This window comes from Aquarana catesbeiana, linkage group LG01, assembly GCF_042186555.1.
Source record: "Aquarana catesbeiana isolate 2022-GZ linkage group LG01, ASM4218655v1, whole genome shotgun sequence".
Classification (NCBI taxonomy): Eukaryota; Metazoa; Chordata; class Amphibia; order Anura; family Ranidae; genus Aquarana; species Aquarana catesbeiana.
This window is the reverse complement of record NC_133324.1, coordinates 468,965,466-468,987,414: the sequence shown is the minus strand read 5'-3', so window position 1 is coordinate 468,987,414 and position 21,949 is coordinate 468,965,466. Positions and strand designations below refer to the sequence as shown.

Here is a 21,949-nt window from a genome sequence, read left to right as displayed (position 1 = left end):
TTCTGCTTGTCGATTAGTTGCTAGAGGTTACTGCAAATTATCAGTGCTCACTTATTGGTTGCTAGGGGTTACAGCACATCATTACCACTCACTAATTGGTTGCTAGAGATTACAGCAGATTACTACTGTTCACTGATTGGTTGCTACAGGTTAATGCACATCATTACCACTCACTGAGCACTGGAGCAATTCCAAATAATTGAGTAAGTAAAGCGGCACATTAATACACATACTACAGGAAAGGGTCAGAGACTGTAAATATACTGCAGGAGAGCATCAGAGACTGTGGACATGCTACAGGTGACAATCAGAGATTGCGAACATGCTACAGGTGACAATCAGAGATTGCGGACATGCTACAAGTGACAATCAGACTGTGGAAATGCTACAGGTTACAATCAGAGACTGAGGACATGCTACAGGTGACAATCAAAGACTGCAGACATTATACAGGAGACAATCAGAGACTGCGGACATTATACAGGAGACAATCAGAGACTGCGGACAAACTACAGGTGACAATTAGAGACTGCAGACATTATACAGGAGACAATCAGAGACTGCGGACATACTACAGGTGACAATCAGAGACTGCGGATATGCTACAGGAGACAATCAGAGACTGCAGATATTATACAGGAGACAATCAGAGACTGCGGACATACTACAGGTGACAATCAGAGACTGCGGATATGCTACAGGAGACAATCAGAGACTGCAGGCATACTACAGGTGACAATCAGAGACTGCGGATATGCTACAGGAGACAATCAGAGACTGCGGACATACTACAGGTGACAATCAGAGACTGCGGATACGCTACAGGAGACAATCAGAGACTGTGGACATACTACAAGTGACAATCAGAGACTGCGGACATGCTACAAGAAACAATCAGAGACTGCGGACATACTACAGGGGACAATCAGAGACTGCGGATATGCTACAGGTGACAATCAGAGACTGCGGACATACTACAGGTGACAATCAGAGACTGCGGACATGCTACAAGAAACAATCAGAGACTGCGGACATACTACAGGTGACAATCAGAGACTGCGGATATGCTACAGGAGACAATCAGAGACTGCGGACATTATACAGGAGACAATCAGAGACTGCAGACATGCTACAGGAGACAATCAGAGACTGTGAACATTATACAGGAGACAAGCTGAGACTGCGGACATTATACAGGAGATGGTCAGAGAACTTTTAGCAATGTATAGCTTTACAGTTGAATAACACAGCTCAGAGTTTCAGCAGTCAGGCATTTTATGAGTGTAAGGACATACCAGGCCATCCGAGCAAACTGCATACAGCCAGAGGTCTGGGGGTGGGGCTTCCACTCTCTGCTCTCACTACAACTGCTCCCCCTGAGCATACAGCATACAGGCATAGGGCGGGGTTAGAGCATCAGTGGAGCTCCTGGCCCCACCCCCGCACCTCTGTATTCCCCAGCCAATATAGAGGGGCAGAGCCTGGAGCTCCATTGACACTCCCACTCCGATAACTGCTCTCACTACAGCCGCTCTGTTCCGAGCATACAGGCTGCATCGGGTGGGGTCAGAGCATCAGTGGAGCTACGGGCCCCACCACCTCTCTGCTGGCTAGCTCGGGAATACAGCCTCCCGTGTCCTCTGTGCGCTCTGCAAAGCCGTCATCAGGGCCCCAATTCATGGGGAGCGGGCTCAATGCTTTGGGCCCCCCAACAAAAATTGGGCCCTGGGCAGGTGCCCCATTTGCCCTACGTTAAAGAGGGCCCTGATAGGGGTAATAAGTCAGCGTATGATGCAGCCAACCAGGAAATACCTATAACTAAATGTTATCATATCCTTTACTGAGAATGAGCCTTAAAGGATACATTTTATGTAAGGGACTTTTGGAGGAGTCTTGCTATCACTCGGAAAATATCTTCACTAAAAATTCATCACAGCTAATTTGTGTGCAAAGGAACATTTGTATAACAAAATATCACTTTTGGGTGGATTGAACCTTTAAGTGCAGTAACCCAAACCAGCCAGTCTGATTCCATCATGTATTCCCTTGACTTCAGCTGACTGAATTCTGATTGGTAGAAATAGCTTGTTTGTTGCATTTTGGAATATGAACTCTTTACTGAAAAATGCTATACTGTATATCAGCAAACCATCCTTTTTAAATAAAATGTTCATATTCCTAATGCTGAATTCAAGACATATGTAAAAAATAAACCCACATATTATTTCAGCGTGGTATTCAATAAAATATCCTTAAATTTATATTGCAACCAGTGTAACTACATGAAATTTTATTGGTATCAGATCCTTGAAGTTCCTGTACAGCATAGCTCAAACTAAATGAGAAGAACCAGCACATTTTTATGATTTTCAGAATCATAAAATCAGTTGTGCTGCAGTACAAAGAGCATGCTGATAAGAGGAGAGCACAGAGTGGTAGAGAGATGAGCACAATAGTCTCCTGCTTCTCTTTTCACTAGTCACAGGTTAGGAGTGTGGAGCCAGACAAGGCTGTGTGGTGTGGCAGGGCTGTGTAAATCTTAGAGCTGGATGTACAGAAATACAAATCCTTTGGCAGGTAAATCAACTCATTATTTTCTAACCACATTGGCAACCACTTCCCGTAGGAGTATGGTGGCAGAACGGCTCTCCTGCGCTGGGTCACATATCTAATACGTGATCCAGCTCTCCCAGGTAGAGGGCGCCCGCACCGTGCCAGCTGTGCTGGGCATAGTCACAGCACAAGCCGAACAGTGGGTCCAAATAAGGACCAAATAAGTTTATCTTGGTCTCATCAGACCACAGGACACGGTTCCAGTAATCCATGTCCTTAGTCTGCTTGTCTTCAGCAAACTGTTGGCAGGCTTTCTTGTGCATCATCTTTAGAAGAGGCGTCCTTCTGGGACGGCAGCTATGCAGATGAATTTGATGCAGTGTGCGGTGTATGGTCTGAGCACTGACAGGCTGACCCCCCCACCCCTTCAACCTCTGCAGCAATTCTGGCAGCACTCATACATCCATTTCCCAAAGACAACCTCTGGAGCAGGTGCACTCAACTCAGTGGCGTATCTAGGCTATGGCAGCCATGGCAAATGCCATGGGCGCCATGGGGAGTGAGGGCGACAAAAAAGTCGCCCCCCCGCACAAAAAAACCCCACCCGCCCTCCTGCGGACACCTCTCGGCTCTCTTGGCCGCCCCCTGCACTAACATAGCCCCCAACGCCGCGGTTGGCCGGCTGGAGTGCGGCGCCGGCACGGCGCCGGCACGGCACGGCACTTGCTACTTTGCATGCGGAGGGGAGCGTCAAGCCTGCAATGACTTCACCTGGTGCAGGGAAAATAGCAGGGTAACTGGCGGAGGCGGAGCCTAATGCTCCGCCTACCCTCCTCTGCACGTCTGGCATCATCTTCCCTAGGAGTGGGGTCTGTGACGTGAGGAGGATAAGAGACGAGTCACGAGAAAAAGAAGGGGAACCCCCAGGCAGCAGCATGGATTAGCACTGCAGCCTAGCAGGTACTCTGGAAGATGATGATGATCATATGCATGTGTACCAGGCAAGCAGCCAGTCAAATATAGTGCTAAGTATGGGTTATAAAAAATATGCATAGCAGCCATAGATATCATAAATAAAGTGTAATAAAGTGATCTGTGCAACAGCAGGTACTACTTAAAAGTAGTACCTGCTGTGCCTGTTGCACAAATCACTTTATTACACTTTATTTATGATATCTATGGCTGCTATGCATATTTTTTATAACCCATATTTAGCACTATATTTGACTGGCTGCTTGCTTCTGCTTGGGCCTGGCACACATGCACAATCGCACATGATGATGACGACTTAAAGTCATCATCATGTGCAATTGTGCGTGTGTGCCAAGCAGAAGCAGCCAATCAAATATAGTGCTAAATATAGGTTTATATGCATAGCAGCCATAGATATCATAAATAAAGTGTAATAAAGTGATTTGTGCAAACAAGCTCATTAAACAGTCCACATTCAGTGAAAGCTCATGTACTGCAAACTTTGCAGTGCATGAACTTTCACTGAATGTGGACTGTTTAATGAGCAGGGGCGGACTGACCCATCGGGCACTGCCCAAGGGCCTGAAGCTCTGCAAGACTGCAATGCATACATTCTAGCACTAGCAGCGGCTGTAATAGGACCTCTCATAGCGCACTGCTCCCCGCCGCCCCCTCCTTCCCTCCCATCCACCCCAGGTGCTTGTACTGTACATTAAATTACCTGGGATGGACGAGAAGAGAGGAGGGGCCAGCGGGGAGCAGCGCGCTGTGAGAGGTCTTATTACAGGCATCAGATAAGGCTGTGTACTTTTTATTTTTCACAGGAGTCTAGAGACACCAGGGCCGCCACCATCGGGGGAGGGGCAGCCAGTACAGATGTTGGGGGCCTGGGCCCCAACAGGACCACAGGAGGCCCCATGATACTCTCCTGGTCCCCCCCCCCCACAGTGTCCCCCTGTGTCCCCACCCCCACACAGTGTCCTCTTCTCCCCCCCTCGGCATCCCCCTGTTTACCCTGTCCGCACTGCATCCCTCTCTGTCCTCGTCACACTGTGTCCCTCTGTCTGTCCCCAGCGTCCCTCTCTGTCCTCGTCACACTGTGTCCCTCTGTCTGTCCCCAGCGTCACTCTCTGTCCTCGTCACACTGTGTCCCTCTGTCTGTCCCCAGCGTCACTCTCTGTCCTCGTCACACTGTGTCCCTCTGTCTGTCCCCAGCGTCCCTCTCTGTCCTCGTCACACTGTGTCCCTCTGTCTGTCCCCAGCGTCCCTCTCTGTCCTCGTCACACTGTGTCCCTCTGTCTGTCCCTAGCGTCCCTCTCTGTCCTCGTCACACTGTGTCCCTCTGTCTGTCCCCAGCGTCCCTCTCTGTCCTCGTCACACTGTGTCCCTCTGTCTGTCCCCAGCGTACCTCTCTGTCCTTGTCACACTGCGTCCCTCTCTGTCCTCATCACACTGTGTCCCTCTGTCTGTCCCCAGCGTCCCTCTCTGTCCCCGGCGTCCCTCCCTGTCCTCATCACACTGTGTCCCTCTGTCTGTCCCCAGCATCCCTCTCTGTCCTTGTCACACTGGGTCCCTCTCTGTCTGTCCCCAGTGTCCCTCCCTGTCCCTGACATCCCTTCCTGTACATGTCGCACTGCATCCCTCCCTGTCCCTTGATTGTGTGTTAGTGTGTCATTGATTTTGTATGAGTTACTGTGTGCACCAATGTGTTTTGATGAGTGTGAGTGTGCCAGTGTGTTGGCATCATCAGTGATTTTTGTATCAGTGTGTGCCCGTGGGCCATTGTTAGCTATTTTTTTTGTTAAGGTTATCTGAAAGATGGGTTTCAAATGTTTTGACAGGGGCGCAGTTTCAGTGCTTGCCATAGGCACCATTTTGACTAGATACGCCTCTGACTCAACTCCTTTGGTCGACTATGGCGAGGCCTGTTCTGAGTGGAACCTGTCCTGTTAAACCACTGTGTGGTCTTGGCCACCATGCTGCAGCTCCGTTTCAGGGTCTTGGCAATCTTCTTATAGCCTAGGCCATCTTTATGTAGAGCAATAATTCTTTTTTTCAGATCCTCAGAGAGTTCTTTGCCATGAGGTGCCATGTTGAACTTTCAGTGACCAGTATGAGACCAAATTTAACCACTTCCGGACCGCCGTACGCCGATATATGTCCTTACTTTAAAGTGGAATATTATTGTTATGGCAGCAGCTAGCTGCCATAACCCCGGTATCCTCCTCTTTGGCCAGCGGTACGCTTTCCGATAAGAGTGGTCTCAGCGGTGAATTCGCAGCGAGATCCCTTTTATCGGCGGCGGGAGAGGGGCCTTCCCTCCTGCCGCACTCCGGTGCCCTCAGCCGCTTACCGGAGCCGTCGGCAGCTGGCGGAGGCAATCGGATCTTTACCCTTTATAAACACAAAAAAACTATTAAACCAATAATGTGAAAAAGGTGCAACACATGAAAAATCACAAAAAAAAAAAAAAAAATTCCCTGGTGTAATGGTACTAGAGCAATGAATAGTCTCTAATAATTAAAGTGGATACAAAACATGCAACCTCACACTCTGTGGGAAAGTCTTGTGTTAGACTTCTAGAGGATATACAGACAATCACACTCAGCAGGGGAATCCCATAAATGCTTCTGGAGAATGAACGTATAATCAAAAATAGCCAGATGGCCTCTTACCAGAACTGAAGGACCCCAGATTATAAGGGTCAAAATCGCCTCATAACAATAACCCACTGTAATGATTGTACACCCGATTGGCTCCTGGAACTGAGTCAGTGGCTCTCTCTCATCCAAAGCAACAGGCTGAAACACTCACTCCACGGGCTCCGGCAGCTTCAGTGGTCAGCTGTGATGATTTCTCCTGCTTTGATCAGAAGAGATGGCGGCTTTCTCCCATAATGGATAGCAGGATAAATCTGATAATCTTTTCCTTTTTTCTTTCCAGCAGTTCCTCCAGTATAGATTTAAGTTGTTTGTTTAAAAAAGGAAGAAGGAGAGATTCATAGTGCAGTAAAATCTTTGGTATGGATTTTTTTGTGCACGCACAGAAATATACACACAGCTTCCAAATTCTTCAGATCATCATCTCGTGCATGGTGACGTCATGGGGTTCTCTCCCTTGTTGGGCATTGAGGCGAGTGAGGGGAAGATGGCCCCCCTCCCGTCTCCATAACATTGCAGGGCAGAAGCAACGTCAAAACGTCACTTCCGCCCATAGCTCTTAAAGGGCCATTTTTTTTTTTTTTTTTTTTTTTAAATTACAATTTTTTAATTTTTTTTTTATTGCATTTTAGTGTAAATATGAGATCTGAGGTCATTTTGACCCCAGATCTCATATTTTAGAGGTCCTGTCATGCTTTTTTCTATTACAAGGGATGTCTACATTACTTGTAATAGGAATAAAAGTGACAGATTTTTTTTTAAAACAGTGTAAAAATAAAAAACAAAAGGTAAAATAAATAAGAAAAAAAAAAAGTTAAACGTGCCCCGTCCTGCCGATCTCGCGTGCAGAAGCGAACGCATATGTGAGTAGCGCCCGCATATGAAAACGGTGTTCAAACCACACATGTGAGCGATCAGTAGAGCAAGAGAAATAATTCTAGTCCTAGACCTCCTCTGTAACTTAAAACATGCAACCTGTAGAATTTTTCAAATGGAGATTTTTAAGGTTAAAAGTTTGTCGCCATTCCACGAGTGGACGCAATTTTGAAGCATGACATGTTGTCAGTGTTAATTTAGTCGACTAAAATGACTAAAACATTTTAGTCGACTAAAATACGACTAAAACTAAAACAATTGAGATGACTAAAATACGACTAAAACTAAAAGCCATTTTAGTCAAAAGACTAAAATGAGACTAAAACTAAAATGCCATTTTAGTCAAAAGACTATGACTAAAACTAAATTGCAATTACTGAAATGTACTGGAGATTTTAGTCGACTAAAACGTAGGACATTTTAGTCAACTAAAATATACTGGAGATTTAGATGACTAAATACGACTAAAACTAAAACAATTGCAGAAAACTAAAATGGGATTAAAACTAAAATGCCATTTTAGTCCTAAGACTAAAATTAACACTGCATTATCTTTCACAATATAAAAAAAATTGGGCTAACTTTACTGTTGTCTTATTTTTTAATTCAAAAATTGTATTTTTTCAAAAAAAGTAAGCTTGTAAGACCGCTGCGCAAATAAGGTGTAACAGAAAGTATTGCAACAACCACTATTTTATTCTCTAGGGTGTTAGAAAAAAAGGGGGTTCTAAGTAATTTTCTAGCAAAAAAAACCTGTTTTTAACTTGTAAACAACACATCTCAAAAAGAGGCTCGGTCCTTAAGTGGTTAACACACCTGATCCCCATTCACACCTGAGACCTTGTAACACTAATGAGTCACATGACACCGGGGAGGGGGGTTGGCTAACTGGGCCCAATTTGGACATTTTCACTTAGGGTGTACTCACTTTTGTTGCCAGTGGTTTAGACATTAATGGCTGTGTGTTGAGTTATTTTGAAGGGACAGCAAATGTACACTGTTATACAAGCTGTACACTCACTACTTTACATTGTAGCAAAGTGTCATTTCTTCAGTGTTGTCACATGAAAAGATATAATAAAATATTTACAAAATGTGAGGGTGTACTCACTTTTGTGAGATACTGTGTGTGTGTGTGTGTGTGTGTGTGTGTGTGTGTGTGTGTGTGTGTGTGTGTATATATATATATATATATATATATATATATATATATATATATATATACACCCTCTAGTGCCCAAGTAAAATGTTTTGCAACAAAAGGTGTCCCCATACCAAGAACTTTAAAAAAGTACTTTGTGTCTTTGTGTCAAAAGAGCTCTTTTATTTTCTCATCACAAAAAGCAGCAGTACAGTCTTAGGCCCCTTTCACACATGCGGACCGTATGTCCGTATTTCATCCATCCGTTTTCGGATGAAATACGGACATACATGCATCCCTATGGGATAGCGGGTGTCAGCGGATGTACATCCGCAAACACCCGATGTCGTCCGGCTCCGCTCTCGTCCGATTCTGCGGACGGAAGAAAATCCTATTTTTCTATCTGTCTGCAGAGCGGATCGGATGAACACGGACAGATGGTCCGTGTTCCTCCGATCCCCCATAGGGGAGATCAGAGATCTGACAGGGCGGTCCCTGCACAGTGTGCGGGTCCCGCCCTGTCATCTGCCTGCTCAGCTGGGGAAAACGGAGAGATCCCCGCTGAGCAGCGGATAAACACGGGGCGGATCAACACGGATCCGTCCCGTGTGAAAGGGGCCTTATGCCGTGTACACATGAGCAGAATGTCCAACAGAAAAAGTCCGGCGGGAGCTTTTCATTGTATATTCCAATCGTGTGTATGCCCCATCTGACGTTTTACGTCGAAAATTCTGACGGACCTAGAAATAGAACATATTCTAAATTTTTCCAACGGAACCAATTCCTATCAGGAAAACCTATCGTCTGTTTGCTGTTCCGACAGACCAAAAACGATGCATGCTCTGAAGCAAGTACTGTACAAGATGGAAGCTATTGGCTACTGGCTATTGAACTTCTGTTTTCTAGCCCCGTTGTACGTGTTGTATGTCACCGTGTTCTGGATGGTCAGAATTTGGTGTGACCGTTTGTACGCAAGACAGTTTGAGCGGAATTCCGTCGGAACTCCGTCAGAAAAACCTTCAGAGTTTATTCCGACGGGAAAACCGGTCGTGTGTACAGGGCATAACATCTGAAAAAAGACAAGGTTTAGAACCCACACTAGCTCATTTTCAAGCCAACCAAGTATTTGAGAAAGTGGCTACTTTTACACAAAGTACTTTTTAGAAGTCCTTTGGCGTGGGGCACTTTTTGCTGCAGCATGTTCAGGTAACCCTTTGGATGTCAGAGGGTTGGGGGCTACAGCACAAAGCACTTTATTGATGCTGTTTGGTGTACATTCTGTCTTTCAGTGGATAAGTAAAGTGTTTTCCTTTGCCGAGATCAGGGTATCATTAGTGACACTCCTATGCCCTTTTTATTTTATGACGGCTTGTAATCCGGTGGTATCCCTCTGTGAGCCAGACACAGAAACAAGTTCGATTAGGCACATTCATTAAGTCAGTTTGCCAAAAGGCTTATGTATTGGATATTGTACATGTGCAAACAATCCAGCCGCAGTTATTGTAAGACTGCTTGGGTGATGGGAACATGATTGCTTAATGGAAATTGCTGTCATAAGACCTTTGTTTTTTTTTATGTCTGTTTAAACTTGCTATGCTTTATTTTCAGCTTGTCATTATGGCTGGCACTGTTCTTCTTGCATACTACTTTGAGTGTACGGATACCTTTCAAGTGCACATTCAAGGCTTCTTCTGCCAAGATGGAAATCTAATGAAACCATACCCAGGGACTGAAGATGAAAGTTTCATTTCCCCTCTGGTGCTGTACTGTGTGCTGGCTGCAACACCAACAGCTATTGTAAGTAGTTTATCTACAAAGCAATCTTAATTATTTATGTGAACCATTGCACTCTGAAAACGTGCTTTTAAATACATGTATAGAATTATAAAATGTAACAAAAAACACATAGAAAAGTCACTGAATGTTAAGTAAGAATTATTTTAAAGCGAACATTACAGTAAAAGTCTGCTGGTGGTTGCTGTAAGGGCTGTGCTTTGATTTTCTCTAATAAGCTTATGTCAACACATGTGTTTGTCAGACTGTTCCTACTTTAATTCTATTTGTTTTTTATGCATTATGTGTTATACAGTTCTCTCAGTTGAAAACTCAGTATTCAGCATACACTGCATTGTAAGCATTTGGCATATACATTTTAATATGCATTTACAGTATATTAAAATTTTACCAAAAACCTAAACGTGACATTGTAGTCCAGATAATTTTATATATATATATATATATATTTATATGCAAGTGCAGTGTGGTTCTCAGTGCAGGTGCGATTTCCAGTGCGCGCAGTGTGCACCCCCTTGTATACAGCTCGTTATTCTGTGTGGGTGGTTGCGGCTGCAGGAACAGGTGCAGATCCGTAGCGGGAACCACCCGCATAGATGTGAACCTGGCTTTAAAAAGGGTTTAAGACCTGCGTTGGGATCTGCAGATTTCCCACTAGTTTTAGAGAATGGGCAGGGAACCAATTGCTTGGTTCACTCATCCCTAATCATCAGTAAAAAGACATGTTTTTTTGTAATAGATCAAGATATATAATAACATACAGCTTCTTCTGCACAGGAGTGAACGTATGAAGCAAAATGCAGTTTATTAAATCACACACCTTAAGATTAGAGCAGTTCATTCTTGTCCTATTCATGTTCTGTAAAGATTCTGTATACATTGGCCTACACATAAAAAGCCAAGAGTCTTTAAGTCTGCACTTAAAAACAAAATAAGGACTAGTTAATATTTAAAATGTGAAAGACACAGCAAGTAAATATTATCATAAAAAGGCAATAATTCACACCGGCAATAACTCACAAGACATAATGTTCGAAATTCTGTATATAATCATACAGAACAGACAGTGCACAGTCCACTTGGGCTTTAAAGGAGTTGTAAAGGCAGAAGGTTTTTTATCTTAATGCATTCTATGCATTAAGATAAAAAACCTTCTGTGTGTAGCAGCGTCCGCAGCACCCCCTAATTACTTACCTGAGCCCCATCTCTCTCCATTGATGTCCACGACTGTCTTAGCCATCCGGGACTGTCGTACTGATTGGTTGGGACACAGCCGCGGTGCCATTGGCTCCTGCAGCTGTCAATCAAAGTCAGTTAGCCAATCAGAAGAGAGATGAGCTGGGGCCAGGTCGAGGGTCCTTGTCTAAATGGACACACGGAACTGTGACTCGGCTCAGGTGCCCCATTGCAAGCTGCTTGCTGTGGGGGCACTGAACAGGAGGGAGGGGCCAGGTGCAGCGAAAAGGGAACCGAGAAAAGGAGGATCTAGGCTGCTTTGTGCAAAACCAGCTGTACAGAGCAGGTAAGTATAACATGTTTAATATTTATAAAAAATGTACTTTACAATCGCTTTAACTGCTGCTTAACTGCAGATAGGAAACAGGAAACTTTATTATACAGAGAAAAGACATAGAGTTCTCCATAGAGCAGCTACAAACTTATAAATGCTGCCATCTATTGGCTGATGTAGTTGTTGCACAAAATACATGAACAATGTATTCCAACACTAAACAACTACTCCTTGCATTAGTCCCATTTTGGATCTCAGTTCTATAAATCTGTTTTTCGTAAGCGGTTTCATCAAAACATCTGCAATCTTCATCAGCAGCTCTGATCCACTTTTGTTTCTCATGAGTCTTTGCATCTCATCCCATGAATCTGGCTCTGCTTTTAATGCTACACAAGCAACATAGGACAGATGTTTGGCTGGGATGCCTTTATTGCTTCTGATGGATTTCCTGATTGAAGCCTCTTGTGGCCTGGTTACTTCTTTTACAGCATTTGGTTTCTCTGCGTCAATTTATATTTCTGTGTCACTTTGTTGCTTATCTTCATGTGACACCGATGGTGAAATTTCCCTCATTTAAAGGATTTAAGTTAGTTTATGACATTTTGAACACACTGAAGTTCCATTGACAATTACACTTCTGCTGATGGTTACCTTGTTTGTGTCTTGGTGTAGAATTCTGTATCCCTTTTGAGACTCGCTGTACCCCACAAGTACACCTTCCTTTGTGCAAGCATCCCATTTTGTATGTTTTTCTTTTGGGATGTGCACATAGGCTTTGCTTCCAATAAATTTTAGATGGTTTAAATTCAGGGCTTTTTCCTTTCAGCAGTTCATATGGAGTTTTCCCTGGTAATTTTCTTGGTAGTCTATTTTGGAGATAGTATGCGGTCATAATTGTCCCCCCCAGTATGTGGTTGGCATATCTGCAGCATGGTTTTCCACTCTCACATGGAATATGGTTCATTCTTTCTGCAACCCCGTTTTGCTCTGGGATGTATGGTACAGTAGTTTGAAATATTATGCCATGCTTTCTAAGAATTGCCTGTGTGTTATCACCTGTATATTCAGTTCCATCATCTGTGCACAATACACTCGGCATCTTGCCAAATGTGTTGCTTACTTGAGCCAAATACTGTTCACATTTCTCTGGTAATTCACTTTTGTTGTGTAACATATATAGTGTAGTATACCTGGGGTAGTCATCTATAAAACTGAGAAAAGACCTTTTCTTTCCTGGAGTAAATTTTTCCATTGGACTGAAAAAATCTGAATGAATTAAAGAGGTTGTAACCCTAAAAAAAAAATCATGCTCCTGTCCCTTTAAGGCATTAGCTATAGCTTAGTGCTTTTGCCACGTCTATTGTCCCTTTCTATCTTCTACAATACCTGGTTAATCCTGCCTGTTCCTCTCTTCCCTTCTGTGAGCTGACCACAGTTATCATGGCTGCTGAGCCATGAAATCGTGGTCAGGTTACGTGCCTCCGTCATTCCAGCTTTCTCCTGTGCATCTCTGCATCTCCCCCTCTCCCCCTTCCTCTCTCCCTGTCAGTTCCTAGTGTGCAGTCTGTGTGAGAACACAATCTCCTCCCCTCTCCCCTCCTATCCTCTCCTCCAGCTGAGATAGAGCAATGCTTTTCCCCTGAAGATACTCCTCCCCTCCTCTTTGTTAACCAGTTCCCACCCAGACCAGTTCTGAAATTTCTCTCCTACATGAAAAATCTGTATTATGTTTTGCTCTAAAATTACTTAGAACCTCCAAACATTATGTATTTTTTTAGCAGAGACCCTAGAGCAGTGGTTCTCAACCTCCCTAGTGCCGTGACCCATTGATAAAATTTCCTAAGTCGTGGAGACCCCCAACCGTAAAATTATTTTCATAGCATGGTTTGTCAGCACCCAAGGCAAGACAAGTAATTTGCGCCCCTAACCCGCGGATATTTAGTGCTCCCTTAGTTCCTTCCACTCATACAATATTAAAACCCCTTATGGTACATTATAGGATGTACCACTCTTTCTCTTTGTTCTCCTTTCTTTCCCTTTTATCTCTCTCTATCCTAATTTCTTGTTTTTTTCCCCCCATCCCTCTTTCTAGCCATCTTTCTTGTTCTTTCGCTTATTCTTTCTCTCCCTTTTTCTTTGTTCCTCCCCCTCTTTTCCTCTCCCTTCCATGTATTCTATATTTTTATTCCTTCTCTTACTCCTTGGTGGGGGGGGATAAGATGAGTGACAATGTTGGCGGGGAGTTCTGCTCAGCCAACTTAGGTGCTCTTAATCAAGGTCATCTGCTGATCTGAGAACTGTAGTGGGGACTTTTAATGGCAACTATAATCACAGGTAGTTTTACTCACTGTGTCTCCGACTTTGTGGTGTCTCGTAGCAGTGACACCTATGCCGAAATCAGGAGATAGGGTCTCCTCTAGCCCCTCCCACTTCACATTCCTCACCAGTCAGCTGACCTCTAGTCTCTGCCCCCCAGTCATGCCGTGAACTGAATGGGCAGCTGCGAAGAGGCTGAGTGGCCGGCTGTGGGCTCCAGGGACAGCCCTGCTGGGTGGCCACAAAAAGGCTGGGAAAGCGGTGCGGTCTTCAGAAACAGCCAAGGATTTGGTGACCCCTGCCAAATCATCATTTGACCCCCAAGGGGGTCCCGACCCCCAGGTTGAGAACCACTGCCCTAGAGAATAAAATGGTGGGTGTTGCCATTTTTTATGTCACACAGTATTTACGCAGTTTTTAAACGCAATTTTTGGGGAAAAAATACACTATATAATACACAATTTTTTGTTAAAATATAAAACTAGATATTACACTGGGTAAATAGATATCAAACATGGCATGCTTTAAAATTGCGTACATCCACGAAACTGCACTAAACTATAGTACCTCTATTAGTGAAGCTTTAAAAGCCTTTACACGTTACCAGTTCAGAGTTACACAGGAGGTCTGGTGCTAGAATTATCATTATTTCACTGTGACATTTGCAGTGATACCTCACATGTGTGATGCGATCACTGTTTACATATGCATGCTCGACTTACATAAGCATTCGCGTTTACACATAAGCACTGGGGGAGGGGTGCTTTACATTTTTTTTATTATTATCTATATTATTTATTTTATTTCAAAGTTATTTACACTGTCTCTTACTTTTTTTAAAAATCAACTTTATTGCTTTCACAAGGAATGAACAATCGACCAACTAATCCTTCCTTTAATCAACCAGCCTATACTTCCTTCGACCAATCCTTTTATCGATTGATTAATCCTTCCTTACTTTGATCCTTCCTGTGATCGACAAGCCGATCATTTTGGCAATCAATCAACCAATCCTTCATGTGAAAACAAACTGCAATTACTATTGCCCCATAAGAGAACCTATCATGGGAGTTTATTGTGGAGACTTTACACAGGTTTCTCTGCTGTTACTCTGCTTTGGAGAAGCTTTTCTTGTCATTATTCCTTTTATACAGCTGGTGAATTTCATTGTTTGATCACATAGACTAATTTTTATTCCACTTGCATAGTTATTTTCAGTTCATTTCTTTATTATGTCAGGACTACTGTGTCCAAGTCGTCTTTGCCATATGTGAATGCAGTTTAAATGTTTTTCCTGAGATTAGCTATTTCATGTACCTTTTGTAAACCTTCCCACATTTATTTAGCAGTTGCACACTTACATATATGTATGATTTTTTTATATTCAAATTTTTTATTTTATTTATTCTTCAACATATCCATTCAATATTATACATCCTTGTATTCCATATTCCAATAGTATATAATAAAAGAGAATAGTACTTACAAGAAAAAGCTAGATACAAAACTATCTTATATTGTATTCAGCAATTGTGACACCTTCCCTCCCCCCCCTCCCCAAGAAGATATAGTCATATCACGAAAAAAAAAATAAAACAAGAAAGTTCACTCCTTACCCCTTACCCCTCCCTCCTCTACGCCATCCTTGGTTGTAGTGGAGCTAATCTGTCCCTTTACTTCTCACCCCATTCCTTCTACTCAAAATCATGTGTTCTCCTACTGTGACCTTCTGAGTCCATACTATATATATGCCTAAAAATTATTGCGGCGCTGAAAAGTTCAAAAATGAAATTGAAGAGTGGGAGGAATCCAATCACCAAATATATTGTGCAGATGTAGAAAGAGTCACTCGTCACCATGTGGTAATGTAGTCTGCTTACCAGAAGGTGTTAAGGATTAGGCATAGATGATAAATTCTCAATAGCATCCAGCAAAACCAGCCCACTGGAACCCCTCATCAGACCACAACATCCGTGGGATTTCCTTCACATATAAACATCTCCCAATGGTCACTTCAGAATTAGACATCCAGGCATGTAGTCATCATATATCCGAGAAAAGAAAATGAAGGACCCATAGTGAAGCCCGTAATGATAGATAAAAAAACTTTTATTGTAGTAACTTACAGTTGAAGCTTAAAACAGCATGCATCAATGATAGGAACAAACGGCTGCAGCAATCAGCGTACGGATGTCAGCCTGCCTTGTTAGGCAGGCTGACATCCGTACGTTGATTGCTGCAGCCGTTTGTTCCTATCATTGATGCATGCTGTTTTAAGCTTCAACTGTAAGTTACTACAATAAAAGTTTTTTTATCTATCATTACGGGCTTCACTATGGGTCCTTCATTTTCTTTTCTCGGATATATGATGACTACATGCCTGGATGTCTAATTCTGAAGTGACCATTGGGAGATGTTTATATGTGAAGGAAATCCCACGGATGTTGTGGTCTGATGAGGGGTTCCAGTGGGCTGGTTTTGCTGGATGCTATTGAGAATTTATCATCTATGCCTAATCCTTAACACCTTCTGGTAAGCAGACTACATTACCACGTGGTGACGAGTGACTCTTTCTACATCTGCACAATATATTTGGTGATTGGATTCCTCCCACTCTTCAATTTCATTTTTGAACTTTTCAACGCCGCAATAATTTTTATGCATGTGACTTTTTGTTTGTTATCTATGAACTTTGCTGGCCGCTTGCTTTTTTCAGTTCAGCGCAAATTTTTACTTGTTTTATGCATACTATCTATATATATATATATATATATATATATATATATATATATATATATATATATATATATATATATATATATATATATAACACCCCCACCTACTACCATCATATAAGAGGCCACTAATGGCCATGGTGTCCATTCATTTTGTGAATAAAAATAAAGTGCATATACTCACTATAATCCACTCATCTGAAGGCTGTTCTTTCCATACTATTCTCTTATTACCATTACAAATACCTTCTTTTATTAGCAGCATGTTCATCTTGAATTTCCAAGACTGGTAGTTCTGGCTTGTCAGATTTGCAAATGAAAGCTTTGTTGCAGCTGTGTTACTGGCCATTGTATTTTATTATTTTGCAGTCTTCTTTCTTTTTCTGTAACTTGCACTGATTTGCTGTAGCTGGCTATGGCTGGGTTTTTAACTTTTCTCTCGGTGGGTGTCTGGGCTTTGCCTGGGCCCATAATCTGTTATAAATTTTGTATATAGCCCTACAGAACAGACAGTGCACAGTGCACATGGGCTTTATCTGTTGCTTAACTGCAGGCAGGAAACAGGTAACTTTATTATACAGAGAAAAGTCATAGAGTTTACCATAGAGCAGCTAAAACTTATAAACACTGCCATCTACTGGCTGATGTAGTTGTTGCACAAAATACATGAACAATGTATTCCAACATATACGCATTAAATATTTGGCTGTGAGAAAGGGACTGCAGGTTTTGTGTCATGAAACATTTAGGGCCTGTGCACATTGTCTTTTTTTTCACTTGCATTGACATAGATCAGTGGTTCTCAACTCCTGTCCTCAGGACCCACTAACAGGCCAGATTTTAAGTATCAAACAAATGGCCCCTGCCCCCACTTATAACTGGCCTTCACAGTAAGAAGCACATGGAAGGGCTATCACATGAAAGACAAAAACAGAACATTCCATAGCTCAACTCACCAACCAGTCTGCCAACTGACCAAATTAACCTGCCCAACAGTCTGCGTTAAAAACAGGGGTTTAGTTAGCACGCATTTGCAAATGCATGCATAAGCTGCAAGGCCTCTTCACGGCACCCTGTGTATACTTGCAGTCCTAATGCCGCGTACACACGGTCGGACTTTCTATCCTACTTGGTCCGGCACACTTTCCGACGGACTTTGTCCGCCAGGTGCGCCGGACTTTAAAACGGACGGACTTGCCCACACACACCCGGACTTTCCGGCGGGCTAAGTCCGCCCGTCTTTCCGACGGACTTTCGCCGGAGTTCCGGCGGACTTTCAGAATGAACGGACTTGCCCACACACGGACAAGTCCGTTCATTTTGAACGTGACTCAGGTGCGACGGGACTAGAAAAGGATGTCAATCTTGCCGCTTTTATCGGCGAGATTGACACCTTGCGAGCCCCGTCGCGGGGCATACCAGGCCCTTAGGTCTGGTATGGATTATAAAGGGAACCCCCTACGCCGAAAAAACGGCGTGGGGTCCCCCCTAAAATCCATACCAGACCCCGATCCGAGCACGCAGCCTGGCCGGTCAGGAAAGGGGGTGGGGACGAGCGAGCGCCCCCCCCTCCTGAACCGTACCAGGCCGCATGCCCTCAACATGGGGGGTGGGTGCTTTGGGGGAGGGGGGCGCCCTGCGGGGCCCCCCCACCCCAAAGCACCTTGTCCCCATGTTGATGAGGACAAGGGCCTCTTCCCGACAACCCTGGCCGTTGGTTGTCGGGGTCTGCGGGCGGGGGCTTATCGGAATCTGGGAGCCCCCTTTAATAAGGGGGCCCCCAGATCCCGGCCCCCCACCCTATGTGAATGAGTATGGGGTACATGGTACCCCTACCCATTCACCTAGGGAAAAAGTGTAAGTAATAAAACACACTACACAGGTTTTTAAAATATTTTATTAAACAGCTCCGGGGGGGGGATCTTCCTCCGGCTTCGGGGGTCTTCTTCCGGCTTCGGGGGTCCCTCCGCTTCATCTTCTCCCGGCGTCCGGTTGGTTCTTCTCCGCTCTCTTCTCCCGGTGTTCCTGTTCTTCGGCCGGCTCCTCTGCTGTCTTCAAGTAGCTCTCTTGCCAGCAGAGGTCCGGACTTCTGGGCTTCTGGGCTTCTGGGCTTCTCTTCCCCAGATGTTGACACGACGCTCTCTCCTGCTGGACTGCTCTCCGAGGGCTGCGTTGTGACTTATATAGGTGGAGACCCCGCCCCCTTTTGATGTCACAGTCCCTGGGCATGCTGGGACTGTGACGTTTTAGGGGGCGTGGTCAACATCACCCAGTGACCACGCCCCCTAAAACGTCACAGTCCCAGCATGCCCAGGGACTGTGACATCAAAAGGGGGCGGGGTCTCCACCTATATAAGTCACAACGCAGCCCTCGGAGAGCAGTCCAGCAGGAGAGAGCGTCGTGTCAACATCTGGGGAAGAGAAGCCCAGAAGCCCAGAAGCCCAGAAGTCCGGACCTCTGCTGGCAAGAGAGCTACTTGAAGACAGCAGAGGAGCCGGCCGAAGAACAGGAACACCGGGAGAAGAGAGCGGAGAAGAACCAACCGGACGCCGGGAGAAGATGAAGCGGAGGGACCCCCGAAGCCGGAAGAAGACCCCCGAAGCCGGAGGAAGATCCCCCCCCCGGAGCTGTTTAATAAAATATTTTAAAAACCTGTGTAGTGTGTTTTATTACTTACACTTTTTCCCTAGGTGAATGGGTAGGGGTACCATGTACCCCATACTCATTCACATAGGGTGGGGGGCCGGGATCTGGGGGCCCCCTTATTAAAGGGGGCTCCCAGATTCCGATAAGCCCCCGCCCGCAGACCCCGACAACCAACGGCCAGGGTTGTCGGGAAGAGGCCCTTGTCCTCATCAACATGGGGACAAGGTGCTTTGGGGTGGGGGGCCCCGCAGGGCGCCCCCTCCCCCAAAGCACCCACCCCCCATGTTGAGGGCATGCGGCCTGGTACGGTTCAGGAGCGGGGGGGGCGCTCGCTCGTCCCCACCCCCTTTCCTGACCGGCCAGGCTGCGTGCTCGGATCGGGGTCTGGTATGGATTTTAGGGGGGACCCCACGCCGTTTTTTCGGCGTAGGGGGTTCCCTTTATAATCCATACCAGACCTAAGGGCCTGGCATGCACCGCGCTCACCGCAATAGGAAAATTTGTTTTTCCTATTGCAGAGAGCGCGAGATGCAATACCCTGCCCTCGCGTCGTATCTGGTCCGTCGGACCAGCATACACACGAGCGGGCTTTCCGTCGGACCAGCACACACACGAGCGGACTTTCCGCCCGAAACTGAGTCCTACGGAAAGATTTAAAACTTGTTTCAAATCTAGGTCCGGCGGGCTTTTGGGAAGAAGTCCGCCGGAAAAGTCCGCCGCCGCCCACACACGGGCGGATTGTCCGGCACACTCTGGTCCGCCGGACCAAGTATGCCGGAAAGTCCGACCGTGTGTACGCGGCATCACACTACTGAATTTGTAAGCACATGGAAGCACATGCATTAAATGGATAGATAAGGGGCAGGTGGGCCTGGAGGCAGCCCAATCCCCCTTAAAGGAACAGGAGCACACTGGACACCCAGCAAGAGCACAATGGCAGCAAAGGTGTACAGTGTGTTCCCGGACCAAATATACACCAGTAACAAACAAATGGCCCCTGCCCCCACCTATAACTGGCCTTCACAGCAAGGAGCACATGGAAGGGCTATCACATGTTTAATATCAGCTTGGGATACTTTTGAAATTATTTTGGTTCCTTCGCAAGTACTTCTGACCTCCTAAGTTGTTGTATCTTGTTGTTTTTGCATCTATGTCAGTGGTTAATTTGGTCAGTTGGCAGACCGGTTGGTGAGTTGAGCTATGGAATGATCTGTTTTTGTCTTTCAGATTTTAAGTATTACCTGGGGAGATGCAGATACTGCAATCACTGAGCAGCAAATGATATCACCTGTGATGTATTTCAGTTATCTTGCAAACCTGGCCTGTTAGTGGGTCCTGAGGATAGGAGTTGAGAACCACTGACATAGATGCAAAAACAACAAGATACAACAACTTAGGAGGTCAGAAGTACTTGCGAAGGAACCAAAATAATTTCAAAAGTATCCCAAGCTGATATTAAACACAATCTAAATGTGCAGTACCTGAACGTCCACTAGATTTACCTATCTACACGGACCTTTAATGGTTCACTGTTAATGATGGGGTATATATGAAGAAAGTATGTTTATTTTTCTAAATGTATTCCTGAAGTTGTACTTAACTCCTTTATGTTCACATCACACATATATACGGTTTTAGGAAGTGGGCTTTCTTCCTGCGCACCACATATACGCGCAACTGACAGCTCCTGGTCTCACACTAATGATCAGGAAACAGTAGAACTGGCCCTCAGTCATGTGACTACTGTGAAGACCTGCCCTGGTTTTTCTTATCTAGAGGAAATTATACATTGTACCCTTTTCTTCTCACTAGAGGAGAAGTCTGTGTAAATGTCTGTGAAAAAAAAATAAAGATAAAAAAGATCAGGGCTTGATTTAGTTTAGTGAGTGTCAATGTTAGTGTCAGAGTATCAGTGTAAGTGCTATTGTTAGTGTCAGAGTTACAGTCAGTGTGTTTTAGGTAGAAAAAAAGCTTTTATATTAAGTGTCAGTGTCAATTGGTTTAGGTATTACAAAAAAAGAAAATGCATAATTTTTTGTGTTTTTTGCGATTTTGACCCTACTATGGGTACAAAGAACAAATAACTTTACATATGCGGTATTGCCAGGAGTAGAAGAATGTACTTATGTATTTACTTTTTGGCGGTGGGTCATTGTAATGGCATAAAATATACAGCTAAACTATTTTGGAGTAGTAGTAGCTTGGTAATAAAACAAAATAAGGAGATGCAGTATCTATTAACATTTACTACTAAATGGAAACCCAAATTGTCCTGAAAAAAAACAAGATATCACGATATCACATATACACATATATATATATATATATATATATACATATATATATATATATATACATATATATATATATATATATATACATATATATATATATATATATATATATATATATATATATATATATATATATATATATATATATATATATATATATATACACACATTAGCAGTTGCATGATAATGTACAGTTTTTCTAAAACATGCCAAAATTGGTCAGAGCATTTGTTTTGACCTTGGCCATGAAGGGAATCAAAAGTGTATAATAATAATAATAATAATAATAACAATAATGATAATAATAATAATAAATAAGAAGAAGAATCTAATAGTCATCAAAATAGACATGCATTTGGCATGTTTGTGTTTTCAGTGTTTACTCTGAATTTAGCCGTAAAATCAATAAAATAATTGCCAAAGGGAACTCTAGTGGGGTGTCAGCACTTAG

General features: G+C 44.0%; 1 protein-coding gene across 2 annotated transcripts in view; it reads left to right on the top strand.

Moving 5' to 3' along the window:
* The window catches only part of PLPPR1 (phospholipid phosphatase related 1), a 302,656-nt gene that overhangs the window by 236,440 nt on the left and 44,267 nt on the right, over positions 1-21,949 (top strand). For both annotated transcript variants that reach the window (XM_073591221.1, XM_073591219.1), the window contains exon 3: positions 9,811-9,999. In XM_073591221.1, the coding sequence (XP_073447322.1) occupies positions 9,811-9,999 (189 nt within the window). The remainder of the gene's footprint in view (positions 1-9,810; positions 10,000-21,949) is intronic.